The following is a 16,260-nucleotide window of genomic DNA, read 5'->3' as shown; positions in this document are numbered from 1 at the left end:
TATATCAAGTTGGATTATGTTTTATACTACAATTATACGTAGAAGATAATCATTGTTACTCATGTGTGTATGTGACATTCTTATCATTTTATATAAAAGTGCTTTTTCTTAGGATGATGTATGTATAAATTCAATTTGTATAACTTGATTCTGAAAGAAATGATTAAAGATAAATAGTGATTACAGTAATGAACGATAATTTTGAATCTCCTTTTCATACCGTATTGATCAATACGATTTAAATTGGGTTAATTTTACCAGGTCTACATATTTGTTGTTGATAGTGGGTTATTGGAGTAGGAGACTTCAAACTTGGCTCACAAGCTACAAGATTATGGTATTTTCTTTTGTATTATTAGTGACTTACTCTATGTTTTTTATTTTATTTTTTTCATAATAAGAATTACTCATACTCCTCAATAACCTAAAAAAACATACCAATATAAGTTTACAAACTTATCTTGTTTGCTAAAAAAAGACGTTGGATTATTACACCCTATATCTATCGGTTTACAAACTTTAATCTTGTATACTTGAAATAAAGAATGTGTCGGTATGAAACTTATATATGGTGCCTTTTTATGTTTGATTTGAGTATTAAGACATTGTTCTGGCCGGCTGTAATCAAATAAATTATACATATATACTTATAAAAGGAGTGTCTATATTTATAAACCCTAAGGCCTACAAGAATTATGAAAAGGACATGTAACATTTGGCAAGACTTTAAAATTGACTAATTGTTTTTTTTTTGGAAACTTATTTATCAATAAACTCACCTTACTAATAAAATAAACCGTCTCATACAACAATTCATCTAAGACGTTTATCATGATCTAGAACTTGCAGTAGACTGTGAACCTGCACGAGCCATGAGTCGGACTTATGGTACAGAAAATAATGGAGTACTATTTTTGTTCATGAAAATTAGGAGTGCATATAGGAAGAAAGAGTTAGTAGGTTAGAAGAAAGGTGGCGTATTTGAAGGAGATACAGTTGAGGTCATGAAGATTGAACATACATTATTTAGGTGGTCGGAGTTGGAGAAATGATAAGCAACCTTGAAAACCACATGCATGTTTAATGCGACTTACTTCTAGTTGCTGTCATAACCCATAAAGGCCAGGCCGTCCAAGAAGCATGCCAATTTATCTGTTATTACATTTTGTACAATACATTCTTTTTGGTCATTTAGTCATTCAAATGAGAATGCAATTAAGCTGAATATGAACCACAAACTTGGGAGGGCATCATATCAAATGTCTGTGTTCCAACTAGATCACCACTTTGAAGCAAACACAATTACATAATTCCCACTATTCTCACCCAACTTAGCAATGTGTTTCAATGACTTTTGTTTGTTAATTATTACCATAACATGTGCTATTCTTGTCCTTAAAGAGTTTCCAACTTTGCTCTCACTTACCTACTTAACAACTTTAATCGGGAAATTTACCGTGACTTAAAGTGGTTTTGGTTAGGTTGCAGTTACCGTTCCATAACAGAACTCCTTTCTAATATAGTCTAGCTCATGAGTACCACCACTTATAATCCGAACAATATAATATATGAATCATACTAATCACCAAGGTTATTAGCACCTTACATTTATCTAGCAGTCTTACAGTGTGGTGTAATTTGAAGATAAGAAATGGCGCACTTTGGGTGAGCACTAGGAAATGTATAACATATCATGGCCGGTGCAGTATACGCATGCGCACTATGCTATGCATACACATACACATACTTGAAAATTTATTGGTACATCAATTCTATAAATTACCATCCAATTTTTAGTTGCAAAATAATGCATTTCTAACACATTCTTCTTTCTATCTTCTACAAAAAATGACAATAATGAAAGCTGCCCTATTATTATTCTTCGCGATTTTATCCCTCTTAATTTCACCGCATTTTGGAGAAATAATTGAGTCGGAACCAAAGCATGAAGGCCGAGTTTATATTGTGTATATGGGAGACGCTGCTTCACCGATCAACATGAATAACCATAATACTCTTGTCGCCTCTTTGCTTAAGAGGTGTGTATAAGACAGTAGGTTTTAGATGAATGAAAGATGTTATTTTTATTGACAAGTGAGGTACATATTTATAGTAGAACAAGGTAAGCTATTTTAGGAGAGGAGCCTATATACAATCAGCTGATTGATACAATTAGAGGAGTAATAAAGTCTTTGCTATATTTACATATATTTGACAGCTATTGTGATTGACTATGAATATTTGATTTGATTTGTGGGAATATTGTTAACACGCCCCCTCAAGTTGGACGTTCTTGTGATAAGACCAAGCTTGTCCCGTAGTTCATGGAATTGTTGTTTGTGCAGCGGCTTAGTGAGGATGTCAGCTAGTTGGTCTTTGCTTGCGATGTGAGATATACGTATCTGACCAAGTTCGAGTTGTTGCTTGACATAGTGGAAGGAGATGGCCATGTGCTTCATGCGCGAGTGGAAGACTGGATTTTTGGCGTAGAGAGTAGCGGAAATATTGTCACAGAAGATGGCAGGAGGTTGGAGAATTTTGATATTCAGCTCGGACAAGAGATTGCGAAGCCACAGGGTCTCCGTTGTGACGGAGGCGATAGCACGAAACTCGGCTTCCGTTGTAGAGAGAGCAATTCCTTTTTGTTTCTTGGAGGACCAGGCAATTGGGTTTCTTCCAAGATAGGCAATGTAACCGGTAGTAGATATGTAATTGTCTTTGTCACCACCAAAATCGGCATCGCAGTAGGCATGGAGGCAAAGAGGCGTGTCTTTATACAGTTGAATCCCGTGTGTTTGTGTTCCTTGAAGATAACGAAGGAGGCGTTTGAGGGCTACCCAGTGATTGGAGGTAGGATGATGAAGAAATTGAGCTAAGCGGTTGACCGAGAAGGCAATGTCAGGCCTAGTGAGGGATAAATATTGAAGGCTCCCTACTATTGCTCGGTAGTTAGACTGGTCGTGAATAGAGTGGTTGTCTTCACGAGTAAGTGGCGGAGAGGTCGCCATGGGTGTTGTATTTGGTTTGGCATCGGCCATCTTGTATTTGGTTAGAAGGTCATGAATATATTTCGATTGGCTTAGGTGAATTCCGAGTGTGTTCGGAGTGACTTCGATGCCTAGGAAATAGGATAGGGGTCCAAGGTCTTTTAATGAGAATCGAGTAGAGAGCTTAGTGATAAATGTTTGGAGGTGCGATGAATTAGGTCCAGTAATTATGATATCATCGACATAAATGAGCATGTAAAGAGTGATTGTAGGTGTTTGTAAAATAAATAATGAGGGGTCAGAAATAGATTGTTTGAAACCGACTGAAGATAAATATGTTTTAAGTTCAGTGTACCAGGCTCGAGGAGCTTGTTTGAGTCCATAAATTGCTTTATTTAATTTACAAACAAAGTCGGGATTATTTTGATTAATAAACCCGGGTGGTTGAGTCATAAAAACATTGTCTGTAAGAGTGCCTTGGAGAAAGGCATTGTTAACATCAAGTTGTCGTAGAGGCCAGTTTTTGGTTACAAACTAGAGAGAAAGAATAAGACGAACTGTGGTGGGTTTTATAACTGGACTGAAGGTTTCTGTGTAGTCAATACCGGGTCTTTGATGGAACCCTTTTGCAACTAGGCGAGCTTTGTGTTGCTTAAGTGTTCCATCGGGATTGAATTTGTTTCTAAATACCCATTTGCAACCAACGATATTGTGAGCGGTCGAGCGCGGAACCAATGTCCACGTTCTATTGCGGGTTAGCGCATCGTATTCTTCCTGCATGGCTTGTCGCCAATGAGGGAGTACTAAAGCTTGTTTTATTGTGTTGGGAAGGGTGGTAGGTGAGGTTGATTTAAGAGCGAGTTTTGCATATTTTGGGTTTGGCTTACGAATATTATTAGCAAGACGAGTTGTGATGGTTTTGTCCGGTGGAGGCGGTTTGGTTTGTGGACGGGAGGAGCTGGGATTTGAGGCAGTGGAGGTCGTTGTATGAGTGGTGGTAGTGGGTTCGATGGGGTTGGCAGTTGAGGAAGGAATAATGGGTTCGGGTGGGATAGGAGTTGTCGAGGAGGGCTCAACAGAGGGATGGGGTGTAGAGGTGGGTCGACGAGAGTAGACTAGGGTGACGGGTGGTTGGGGGTGTGATGGCTGGGACCGAATGGGTGAGGTGACTGGTGGCGGGGAGGTGGTAGGGGGGAGAATATGGAGAGATAATGTAGTCCATTCGTCGGTGGTAGGGGATTGCGAGGGAGTGGTTGATACGGTAGTAAAAGGGTATATGTCATCGTAAAATTTGACATGGCGAGAGGTGTAGATACGGTGGGTCTTTGGGTCAAGACAATGGAAGGCACTTTGAGTGGTAGAGTAACCAACAAATATGCATGGAATGGAGCGGTCTTCCAGCTTGTGTTTGGTGTAAGGCCTTAACCAAGGGTAACATAAGCAGCCAAAATTATGAAGGTTTGTATAGTCCGGTTGTTTATTATGAAGTACAAGATATGGTGACTTACCTTTTAGTGATCGAGTGGGAAGTCGATTTATAAGGTAGGTGGCGGTACTAAACGCAAATGGCCAGTACTTGGTGGGTAGATTAGCATGTTTAAGGAGAGCAAGACCCGTTTCTACTATATGACGATGTCGTCTTTCGGCATATCCGTTGTGTTCGGGAGTATGTGGTGGGGACGTTGAGTGTGAAATTCCGTTATTAAGGAGAGTAGTATTTAATTTAACATATTCTCCTCCGTTATCGGAAAAGAAATGTTTAATTGGTTTATCAAAGTGTTTTTCGACAATGGCTTTAAACTGTAGAAAAACTTGGTTTGTGTCGGATTTTCTTTTAAGCGGATACATCCAAATATACTTACTAAAATGATCGACGAATATAACATAATACTTGTAGTGATCAAACGAAGGTACTGGACTCGTCCAAAGGTCCGAAAACATTAGTTGTAACGAGTCAGTAGTTCGAAATGAAGAAAGCGAAAACGGTAATTTCTTGCTTTTTGTGATGTTGCACGATGCACAGTGTTCAAAGTTACTAATAGAAAAATTCAAATCTTTATTGATAATTTTCATTACATCATAAGAGGGGTGACCTAGCCTATGATGTAAGGACAGCGGAGTGGTTCCTGTGGTGGCGTTGTAGGCTCGTGGTTGCGGAGGACACCACTCATAAATTCCGTCTCTAACTCGGCCCTGGAGAAGCGTGGTTCCCGTTGCCATCGCCTTAACAAAGAAACAATTTTGTGAGAATATGACATAGGCTTTATTGTCTCGACACAGTTGAGATATCGAAATAATATTACGCGATATTTTCGGAACGTGAAGGACGTTAAATAAATTAATACCATTGAGATTGAGTTTACCTGTGTTGGCGATGGGGAGGCCGGAACCATCTCCTATCAGGAGCTCATCGAGGCCGGAATATGGTGAATGGAAAGCGAGTGTATCGAGGTCGTGAGTCACATGGTGACTTGCACCGCTATCCAGTAGGTAATTTGGGTTAGGTGCCGAGTAACCAGCGGGTATGGCTGCGGCATGGGCTTGAGGAGAAGGTTGGTGGTAGCGATTTGGTGGTGGGGCAGGGAAGGTGATGTGGGGAAAGAGCTTGCGGAAGATGGGGCAGTGAGCAATAACATGGCCTGTTTCGCGGCACCATTGGCACCTTCCTTTGAATGGTCGTGGGTTGGATTGGTGGTGTGGTGGAGCAACGGACTGGGACTGGTGGTTATAGGTATTGGTGGAGCGATTGGTGAAACGTTGTTGATTTTGGTTTTTGAAAGCAGGGTTGGCAGAAGGTTGGTAATGGTTTTGATTGGTGGATGGGTTATGTTGAATGAGCAATTCTTGCTGTAACAATTTTTCATGGAGCACTTCGAACGGGATTGGTGTGTCGCGGGCTCGAACTTGGTCAATAACTGATTTATAGAGTTCGTAATCGAGGCCATTAAGGACTCTCGAAATTACGTCTTCGGGATCAAGAATTTTGCCCATAAGAGCTAATTGATCCACGCAAGCTTTTATCGAGTGAATATACTCGGTAATTGTTTGGTCTGTGGTTTTGGAAATTGAGTCGAATTTGGTTTTTATTTGTTGTATGTGAATGCGCGAGGGATTAGCATAGGTTTGGGCAAGTATGTCCCAAGCTTCCTTCGCGGATTTGGCCCTAACAATTAAGGTTTGAAGGGCCGAGGTTATGGTACCCATAAGGGCACCTAGTATGAGCCCGTCTTGTTTCAACCAAGACATATAGGCTGGGTTTGGTGATTCCTGGTTGTTAGCATCGACAATGGTGACGGCAGGCGCGGGTTGTGTGCCGTCGAGGAAGCCTAACAGGCTTAATCCAAATAAGATATTGGTAAGTTGAAATCTCCATGTGGTATAGTTTTGGGAGTTTAGTTTGACAACGTGGTTTAGGTTTGGTGCCGTCAAGGGTGCTGCGGCATCATGGGGGTTGGGAATGGTTGATTCAGTTTGAGTGGTGGCCATGGTAAAGGACGGGTGAGGGAGTTGGTGTTTTGAACGTTTGAAGGAGTTGCGTTTGGGTCGGAGATAGTTGGATCGATGTAGACTATTTGATACCATATAAGACAGTAGGTTTTAGATGAATGAAAGATGTTATTTTTATTGACAAGTGAGGTACATATTTATAGTAGAACAAGGTAAGCTATTTTAGGAGAGGAGCCTATATACAATCAGCTGATTGATACAATTAGAGGAGTAATAAAGTCTTTGCTATATTTACATATATTTGACAGCTATTGTGATTGACTATGAATATTTGATTTGATTTGTGGGAATATTGTTAACAGTGTGTACCTACTTCATCATTAATATTTATAGTCTGTGTCGCATGCAGTGGCGGATGCAAGAATGAATTTATATGGTGAACTTGTATTTTCGCAAAAAATATTAAAAAGAAAAATGAAACTAACAATGTAGAAATTAAATGGTGTGACAGGAACAAGAATGCAATAACTGAGAGATACAAGAACGGAATTGCAGGATTTGCGGCCAAATTAACAGAATCAGAAGCTATAGAGTTTGCCAAACACCCTGGTGTTGTGTCAGTCTTCCCCGAACCCATCCTTAAACTTCACACGACTCGCTCTTGGGATTTTCTCGAGGATGAAACTTCTTTGTTGATTACCTCTCAACCTCCCTTAAATCCTACTTATTCTGTATCTCAGCCTTCTGATACTGTCATTGGCATTTTGGACACAGGTTAATTTTACTAAATAGTCGCAATTAAATGACTGAACCCCGGTAAGCTAGCTGATCTAGTTTTATTAAACTATGGTACTGGCTGCAGGTATATGTCCAGAATCTGAGAGTTTTAATGACAAAGGTATGACTGCAATTCCGTCAAGATGGAAAGGGACGTGTGTTGACGGACAAGACTTTAACTCCTCAAACTGTAACAAGTATGTCATTAATCAAACTAATTCACGCTTTAGGCCCCATTTCAGAAAAGGTACATGATGCAATGCCTGCAGGAAGTTGATAGGAGCAAGATACTACCAAGACAAAGACAGCGAATCAATAGTAAGAACAGCAAGAGACTCAGAAGGGCACGGGACCCATGTAGCATCAACAGCAGCAGGAGCATCCGTACAGGATGCATCATACTATGGATTAGCCCAGGGAACAGCAAAAGGCGGCTCATCTTCATCGCGTATTGCTATGTATAAGGTGTGTAGCACCATTGGGTGCCCTGGTTCAGCAATATTGGCTGCATTTGACGATGCAATAGCAGATGGTGTTGACCTTTTATCCCTGTCCCTTGGTGCCTCGAGTGGGTTTGCACCCGATTTCACTGAAGACCCTATCGCAATTGGTTCTTTCCATGCTGTTCAGAGGGGGATTACTGTGGTTTGCTCTGCCGGGAATGATGGTCCTTCCCAAAAATCTGTAGTTAATGTGGCTCCTTGGATATTGACTGTTGCGGCTACTACTATTGATCGTGATTTTGAGTCTGCTGTAGTCCTTGGCAACAACAATGTTATCCAGGTGACTGCAAGGTGTATTATTTTTAAATATTTGAAACAGCAATAATAATATATGTATTATTTTTTAATATGGAATTTCAGGGTGGATCCATAAACTTCTCCGATCTTAAAAAATCACCGGTATACCCACTGGTTTATGGTGGCTCTACCAAGAATAGCTCTGTAATCCAAATTGATGCAAGGTGTTCTGATCTTAAGCTTGTCTCAAATATCTACTTTCACCAAGCGTCTTTATTGATCTTTTTAGTCGACTAATATAATGTATCAGAACTTTTTGTATCGTTAACTACGCAGGAATTGTTATCCAAACGCCTTAGACGCAAAGATAATCAACGGTACTATTGTAGTGTGTCAACATGACAGCAATAGTCAGTACAGTATGAAAGAAAAGAGGGACGGGGCCAAGGCGTTAGGAGCAGTGGGAGTTGTTTTTATTAGCGATAAATTGAGATTAGTTGCTACTAATACTGGTGCATTCCCTGCCACTGTAGTCACCTCTAAAGATGGTGATGACATCATTCAATACATCAACTCTACTGGGTTAGATCGACCACCTTTTATTAGCTTCTGCTTATAGTATTACTTTAACAGTTTATTCTAGGCTGAAAACAGTAAAAAAAAATTACCAGTAGCTAAAAAATGAAAACTTTGATATGATTTTGATAATAGGAATCCAATGGCAACAATATTACCAACAGAAACAGTAACAAATTATAAGCCAGCACCGACAGTGGCGTATTTCTCATCCAGAGGGCCCTCATATACCACCAAGAACCTTCTTAAGGTAACTGTTTAATTATCCTCGGAGTTCAGTCAGAGCGTGAAAACATGCTGACATTTAGGGTTTTGATGAAATGTTTACAGCCGGACATTTCTGCGCCAGGAGTAAACATTCTGGCTGCATGGTTTGCCAATGATACAAGTCCAGATACAACCCCTCTTGGTAAAGACCCTCCTCGATTCAATCTTATTTCTGGAACCTCCATGGCGTGCCCTCATGTTTCGGGGATTGTTGCAACCATTAAGTCTCATAATCCCACTTGGAGTCCTGCGACCATAAGATCCGCCATCATGACAACTGGTACGAAACATCTCCTGTTTTAACCTAGATCTATTCTTATCTAATGTATTCTACTGTTAATGATTGGCTGAATATTCGCATGGGCAGCAATCCAAATCAACAATCTAAAAGAACTCGCAACAACAGAATCCGGACAAGCAGCCACGCCTTACGACTATGGTTCAGGTGAGGTGAGCCCAACAGGAGGAGTAACACCAGGATTAGTCTATGAACTTGAACCAGCAGACTACCTTGATTTTCTTTGCTACTACGGATACAACCTCTCTACCATAAAACTCATTTCAGCCCAACTCCCAGACGGGTTTTCTTGCCCGAGTAATTCAAGCAAAGACATGATATCAAACATCAATTACCCATCTATAGCTATATCCAAGAACGTTGAGACAGTAAAGAGGACTGTAACGAATGTTGACAGTGATCAGCAAGAGACTAGTTATACTGTAATTGTGGATACACCCAAAGGATTGGAAGTTACTGTGATACCAAATGAACTTAAATTCACTGCAGACATTAAGAAGTTGAGTTACCAGATAACTTTTAAAGCTTCTGATGCTAAGGGTGACTTGTTTGGGGCGATAACGTGGACCAACAACAAGTACAGTGTTAGAAGTCCGTTTGTTGTAACCAGTGATTAACCCAAGGGATTACTCGTATACATCTATACATTGTACGTTTATCAAGTGTTTTAATCAAAGTTACAGTAGCTAATTTTGATGGCCATCGTTTATGGATTGTACAGTCCGGTCTGTCCAGCCCTTAAAAACCGGTATTTTTTTAATATCATCAGAGAAAGGAGGGATGCTTCAGCCAAAAAGAAGCAAAAGAGACTATTGGCTTTTCAAATCGGCTTAAAAGATACAAAACAATAGCATAAATAAACCCTTTATTGAATATTTTCCTGTGCATCAGTTACAAGGGCATATCTATATCAATGATTATTATAAAGTACAATGTAAAGTCTAAAAAGCTGAGGGTGAATTTAGAAGAACAATGGGAAGTGTTTTTCTAGAGTTCGTTCAGCAAAAATCTTATTGACTGCCTCCGTTGCATGATAACTATCCCAGAATACAAACTTCTTAGGATCACATATCTGTGAAAACGGGTTGCATAAAGGTCCGGCCTCTATTAGCCCCGATCCACAGCATCCTCTATCACTAACTTCAAATCCTGTTCATTTTACCAAATTTAGTTAATTAAGGATTATCAATGCACATAACTCAGGCACAAGATCGCCCAGTGCCTCAAAACGTGTCTGTCCTTTTCGGGCAGAGGCAGTGGCAGATCTATAAAAAAAAAATGTTTACAGTTGGGAGGGGATTACATTGACTGATTGTTGCTTTAACGAGTAATAGATGGATAAAAAAAAATAAGGGAATGACACGACGTACCATATTGAGTTTTGTTGTTTAAAATATCGAGCATAATACCATAAAGGTCAATGTAGACCAGTTTGGCTTGAGGAAGTCTGAGGTTGAGGTACTGGACCTCAAGGTTGAGTTTAGTGTTAAACATTTGAACTGCATGATTGTAATGTTCGGCACTTTCTCTAGCTATACCACCAGCTAGTGTTCTTGCTAATGGAATGTTTCCCAAGGGTGGTACATTGCTCACACCAATTTTCCGAGCCCCTGATCTGTACAGCTTCTGAAATACAATAGCATTTAGATTTTAGATACATAAGTAAGATGTGTACTGGTTAGTTATTGGAAGAGACGTAGATAATTTTAGACTATTGTTCCGCCTAAGCTTGATTACCTTGAGAAAATGACTAGCGTGCTTAAGCATGAGGGTTGTGTAAGAATCAACATCATATTGTACTCTTCTAAACGGCAAGGCAAAGTAAGTATTTGCCAGATCCCAACTCCCAGCTGCGAGAATGAAGATGCTATTCTTAAGGATAAAATCAGTTTTACTACTTCCAACAAGTGACTTTACTGTTTTACGGTATTTTTTGAACATCTTTAGTTGCTCGTCCAATGATCTCACTGACTGCAAGTAATGATCAATTACCCTTATGAGCAGCGTAAATAAAATGATCATTTACACAAAATTATTCAGATCATAATGGGTTAAATTTTTAATGTGCAAAACAAAATCATTCAAAAATGTTAAATGCATATGGTATAGGACTTACTGCAAGATGAGATGTCATGGTATCAAATCCTGAACCTGATGATGCAAAGCTCACGCCAGTGACAAGATCCTGTACTCGTAAACTTGGGTCCAGATATGCCTGCACATGCTTCTTAATACCTAGAGACTCCGCTGTGGCAAAAACACATATATAATAAGCTAGATCAGATCATATACAGTGGGGAAGAGTAGCAGAGCTGACCCTGTGATCTAATATCTTTAAGGGTCCGTTTGGATTGAAGGAATTGGAGAGAAGGGGAGGGGAGGGAAAGGGAGGGATTTAATTTCCTTTGTTTGGATAAAAAATATGGGAGAAAGGAAATGGAAGGGGAGAGAAATGAGAGGACTTATTTTCCCTCTTATAGAACAAACTATAATCTTTCCAAGGGTGGCAAGATTTGGAAAGAAAACATTATTTGAACTCTAATTATACCACCAACATCCTTCAATCCTCCATCCATTCTTCATCTCCCTCCTTCCTCCCCTTCCATTTCCCTTCATAATTTTTGTTATCCAAACACCCATATCCCATTTGCCCTCCCCTTCTCTCCCCTCCCTTCACCTGCTGTTATTTAACTACAGAATTGAGTGATTATGTTCACAGAAGGAAGTGCATGAAACAATGCATTAGTAGTGCCTTCTTGAAAATTAGTTGGAAAGTTGGTCAGTCATAGCAGCTCTTTCTCATGTGGTTTGCATTCTTCTAATTTATACCGTCAGGTCTTTAAAATCGTGAAGGGTGTAGAGTGGGTTGTCGTACTTGTTCACATGCTTTTTGTTCTGGAAGTTGTATCGTTGAGACGTTGACCGTGAATTGGGTTTAGTTTACACTTTCTTCCTAACAACATTTAGCCGTGAGGCAAAGAAACAGGCAATATCTGCATTTTGTAACAGGAGAATCACGTCGCAAAAGAATTAAAGCATCGCAAGACTAATGCTAAAACTACAATGAAAATTGAAAATTGACAGTAGAATACAGTACTAAATAAATAGTAAGGGGTTAGGTTCGTTTACCTCGACGAGGAAACCTTATTGATATGCAGACCTATTGAAGCTGTTGTATACTGTTCCAAAACAAGATTGAAGCCCTTCTACATCTTTCGCATTTTAGCAGCTATAATATCCAGGCATAATTTAATCAAAACAAGCAAATATTAGCAATTGTACAATGAAGTTACAGTGATGTCAGGCCTTGAGAACTCTCCTTAGATAGCAATCACAGCCTCTCTCCTACTCTCGGAATTGTCCCATTTTCCGGAGTATTGGGAAGAGAATTATGAAAACTGAAGCAATTTCCAAAAATAGGGGGAAGAAATTCGCAACAAGTCACTAACTCTAAGTTATTAGTCGAAAAGTAACATATATCTGAAATATAAACACGATTGAAAGTCGTATGGAAGTTCTTAGACTTGGTATTCTGTAAGAAATTACACTTTATTTGGTAAAATGACAGTGGAAATTACAGGTTATGGATACACTTAAAAGAGTATAAAACAAGACTACAGCTATTGTATGTATGAAACTATGAAAGGCCATTTGCGGAAATAATAAACTCGAAATGGCTCTTCAAGTTACAGTAGAAGAAAATGCACCATCATATTTGAGAAAGGACATTAACCATGCATTTACGCGGTCTGCAAATTGCTTCAAGCGGCCTAACCTTAGGCATGGTCAGACCAAAACCTTCATCTAAATCCACATTCTTCCCATCAATCTTCTCCCAATCAAAGCACTGGATTAAGGAAGCCAAATTCAGTGCTACTACCTTATTAGCAAGGTTTCCTCCGGGGCAAGATCTTCTCCCTTGCCCGAATGGAATCCACCTTGACTTGAATGTTTCACTGTCCGAACCCTCAAACCTCTCGGGCTTAAATCTCAAGGGGTCATCCCAGAATTCGGAATCCCTATGAATTGCCCAAGCATTGATTAGCACCATAGTTCCTTTGTTGACATTGTACCCGCCAATGGTGCAATCCTCCGAGGCCTCATGTGGTACGAGAAGTGGAGCAGCTGGGAAGAGCCTTAGCGTCTCACTGACGATATTGTGGATGTAAGGAAGCTCAGAGAGATCAGACTCATCGACTAATCGTTCATGGTTAACTATGCTGTCTATTTCTACTCTTGCTTTCTGAAGTACATCAGGATTGTTGAGCAGCAGCGATAGCGCCCATTCCATTGTAACAGCTGATGTGTCTGTCCCTGCTATTACCATTATCTGCATTCATCTCCAGCAAAAAAAACATAATTAACTTGTAGCTTACATACTCATTTACTTATCGGAAAAGGGTCCAACCGCACAAAAAGAAGAGTCGAAATAACATAGCATACCATTATGATTCCCTTGATGATCTGATCAGAGTAATTAGAAGGGTCGGATTCCTGCAAATCAAGCAACCTGTAAATCATGGCCTTTCTGTTGTTTCCTTCGTCTGCACTAGTATCATTTCGAATTCTCCTACATTCTTCTATTAGACCATTCAGAAAAGCATCCATCTTTTTCCTGACAGCCAGCATCTTCGCCTCCATCTTTTGAAACGGAACCCACTTCAACAACGGAAAGAAATCCACTGGATTGGACGCACCACTAAGCTCAAACACCTCTCTCACAATATCCCGGAAAACCTTGCTTTCTTCAACTCCTACTTCACCTCCAAAGTATCTCTTCCCTGTTACCATCCTCATTATAATATTAAATGTCAACTCTGAAAATCTCGGCCTCAACTCCACCTTAACACATCCTTCCTTCCCTACGACGAACAATCCCTTAACAAGTGATCTCATTTCCTCAGCTCTTATTTCAGACAACATATTCAACCTGACAGTTGAGAAAAGCTCAAGACTGGCTAAACGACGAAGGTCCCTCCACAGTGGGCCATACGGGACTGATCCAAGGGTAGTCCAATCATAATTAAGGTGCTTTCCTGTACGACGACGTGGTCTATTGGCTAGGATGATATCATTCCTGGTGAAGCATTCTTCCACTAAATTTGGAGAAGATATGACTACAGTGGGGACGAAGCCAAGTTTAAGAAAATAAATGGAGCCGTAGGTGGAGGAGAGTTGTTGTAAGGAGCGATGAAGGGGTTGTTTAATTAGATGGAGATGGCCTATGATACGGCGTGAAGGCGGTGCAGGTGGCCATTTTCCGTGTCTAGTTTTAATCGGTAAATAATGTTTAGTGACGAAGAAGAAAAGCGTTAGTAAAAAGGTGGATAAAATGGAGACGTAATACAAGTCCATTAAATTTGCTTATGCTGTCTGTCTGTCTGTGCCTGAAATAACAAGGGAGGATAACTGTATGAATGAATATAGCAGCAACTGTATGACTGTATGAATGAATAAAACTCATACTGTACTGTATATTTTAATCAAACGTACGGAATTAAAGCGAACGGAAAGAGTAATAGACTAAACTCCCAAATTAATTGGAAATAAAAGAGAGTACTAGTAAATCAATAAAATAGATACCTGGGTGGAGCCTTTGAAAGAACACAAGATGTGGAGTAGAAATGCAGCGGGGAAGATAAGAATAACTAATAACTAACTGGATATGATTATTGGACGGACCTCCTTAAGTTTGGCTCCCAATTCAATTCAACTATTGATTTCATAATAGCAAACCCTGTCCAAATTGAAATATTACCAAAAACCATTATAAACCGCATATTTGGGAAAGACTCATTTTTGCATCTTCTAATTAATTGGTTTTTGAGACTATTATTTCTTTTAATTTCGTTCGTCCGTAGTTTAAAGGGTAGCACATAGATTAGCACATTTTGTTTCGTGGGTGCCTCTTATTTGGGGTGTTGATATTTTGTTGGACATTGTAACTTTGCTTTTGAGCCAATTTACGTAATGATTACTAAATTCCTGGGTTTTTTTCAAAAAAATTAAAAAAATATTTTACGGTGTACCCTTGAATTTTTTGGTTTTCTATGTTGTACCTTTCATTTTTTTTAAATTCTACATTGTACCCATAAACTTCTTACTTATTTCTCTATCATAAGCTCGTTTAACTCTCCATTAACTTTATCACTATCAAACGACCGTACTTTGACCTTTATTCTGACTTATTAATTGTATATCACAATTCTATATGAGAAACATCACAAATCACTTTTAATAAGCACCAACTATTAGTAAGAACATCTATTATGATTCATGACATGAATAAGGTCATGGTATAGAGTAATGTATAGAGTTTAGGGGTACACTATAAAATATTAAAAAAGGAGGGGTACAACGTAGAAAACCGAAAACCACGAGAGTACACCGTAGAATATCCCAAAAAAAAAAAGTAAACATAACTGAATCGAGTCAATGAGATTGAGAATCCGATTTTAATTTTGCTAGAATAGAACTCTTAGCTTAGCTCGACTCTTTCGAGTTTTGTTTCATTCAATTTGTACTCCAAATAAATTAACGGCTCAAAATAACAAACTAAACTCATTGGTAACCATTTTCAATATACTTTAATATCTGAAGAGTGAGATGGGTGTATCTAAGAACTCTTAACTTAACCCGACTCTTATACCTAATCGCTCTAAAAAATGTTTTATTTTGAAAGAGAGAGATATAATAAATAAATATTTTAAGATGGGTGTATCTTTTTAACCCGAAAAAAAAAAAATTAGGTGCCGCATGCCTGCATCCTATATACTCCGTATAATATATTCCTATGTTGGGTGAAATTGAATGAAGAGAAATCGTACAAGTATCGGGTTTGAAGAGTGAACCGATGCAGAAACAAAATCAAAGACCCCCCTCTGTTTATTTATCTTCCTACAATGAAAAGGGGAATCCTAACTTAATACTCCCTCCCAGTCACTATATTGTTCCCATTTAATATGAGCACAATACTTAAGGAAAAGTATTAAAATAGGAGTAAAAGAGTTGTGTGGGGTTGGTGATAGGAGAGGGGGATCAATTATTAGTAGGTAAATAAAGAATTGTGGGGTCAAAACATAAAGAAAAGTAATAAAATAGGAGTAAAAGAGTTGTGTGGGGTTTGGTGATAGGAGAGAGAGGAATGAATAAAATAAAAGTAAAAGTT

General features: G+C 39.2%; 3 protein-coding genes across 3 annotated transcripts; 1 reads left to right on the top strand and 2 right to left on the bottom strand.

Moving 5' to 3' along the window:
- Positions 1-1,294: 1,294 nt before the first annotated feature.
- Positions 1,295-9,794, top strand: LOC141604596 (CO(2)-response secreted protease). The gene is made up of 9 exons (XM_074423013.1): positions 1,295-2,039; positions 6,946-7,208; positions 7,297-7,408; positions 7,481-7,994; positions 8,075-8,175; positions 8,288-8,533; positions 8,663-8,777; positions 8,858-9,074; positions 9,162-9,794. The coding sequence occupies exons 1-9, from the start codon at positions 1,849-1,851 to the stop codon at positions 9,707-9,709; spliced, it is 2,307 nt and encodes a 768-aa protein (XP_074279114.1). The 5' UTR covers positions 1,295-1,848; the 3' UTR covers positions 9,710-9,794.
- Positions 9,795-9,940: 146 nt separating this feature from the next.
- Positions 9,941-12,321, bottom strand: LOC141604599 (GDSL esterase/lipase EXL3-like). Its single transcript, XM_074423015.1, has 5 exons — positions 12,061-12,321; positions 11,209-11,339; positions 10,830-11,063; positions 10,463-10,718; positions 9,941-10,241 (listed from the first exon to the last, which is right to left on the bottom strand). The coding sequence occupies exons 1-5, from the start codon at positions 12,089-12,091 to the stop codon at positions 10,054-10,056; spliced, it is 840 nt and encodes a 279-aa protein (XP_074279116.1). The 5' UTR covers positions 12,092-12,321; the 3' UTR covers positions 9,941-10,053.
- Positions 12,322-12,622: 301 nt separating this feature from the next.
- LOC141604597 (cytochrome P450 81Q32-like) lies at positions 12,623-14,766 on the bottom strand. Its single transcript, XM_074423014.1, has 3 exons — positions 14,676-14,766; positions 13,536-14,479; positions 12,623-13,422 (listed from the first exon to the last, which is right to left on the bottom strand). Exons 2-3 carry the CDS (start codon positions 14,445-14,447, stop codon positions 12,802-12,804), a joined length of 1,533 nt encoding a protein of 510 aa, XP_074279115.1. The 5' UTR covers positions 14,448-14,479; positions 14,676-14,766; the 3' UTR covers positions 12,623-12,801.
- Between the last annotated feature and the right edge of the window lie 1,494 nt (positions 14,767-16,260).

This window comes from Silene latifolia, chromosome 10 (genome assembly GCF_048544455.1).
Source record: "Silene latifolia isolate original U9 population chromosome 10, ASM4854445v1, whole genome shotgun sequence".
NCBI classification, from domain to species: domain Eukaryota; kingdom Viridiplantae; phylum Streptophyta; class Magnoliopsida; order Caryophyllales; family Caryophyllaceae; genus Silene; species Silene latifolia.
This window is presented reverse-complemented; position numbering and strand designations above follow the sequence as displayed.

Excerpts from the sequence above, each read along its gene's own strand:
- LOC141604596 (XM_074423013.1), top strand. The coding sequence starts at position 1,849 with ATGACAATAATGAAAGCTGCCCTATTATTATTCTTCGCGATTTTATCC. Across the intron at positions 7,409-7,480 it reads AACTCCTCAAACTGTAACAA|GAAGTTGATAGGAGCAAGAT; the intron begins GTATGTCATTAA and ends CAATGCCTGCAG. Across the intron at positions 9,075-9,161 it reads ATCCGCCATCATGACAACTG|CAATCCAAATCAACAATCTA; the intron begins GTACGAAACATC and ends TCGCATGGGCAG.
- LOC141604599 (XM_074423015.1), bottom strand. The coding sequence starts at position 12,091 with ATGCAGATATTGCCTGTTTCTTTGCCTCACG. Across the intron at positions 11,340-12,060 it reads GCCTGTTTCTTTGCCTCACG|CGGAGTCTCTAGGTATTAAG; the intron begins GCTAAATGTTGT and ends TTTTTGCCACAG. Across the intron at positions 10,242-10,462 it reads AAACAACAAAACTCAATATG|GATTTGAAGTTAGTGATAGA; the intron begins GTACGTCGTGTC and ends TAAAATGAACAG.
- LOC141604597 (XM_074423014.1), bottom strand. The coding sequence starts at position 14,447 with ATGGACTTGTATTACGTCTCCATTTTATCCACCTTTTTACTAACGCTT. Across the intron at positions 13,423-13,535 it reads TCATCAAGGGAATCATAATG|ATAATGGTAATAGCAGGGAC; the intron begins GTATGCTATGTT and ends AGATGAATGCAG.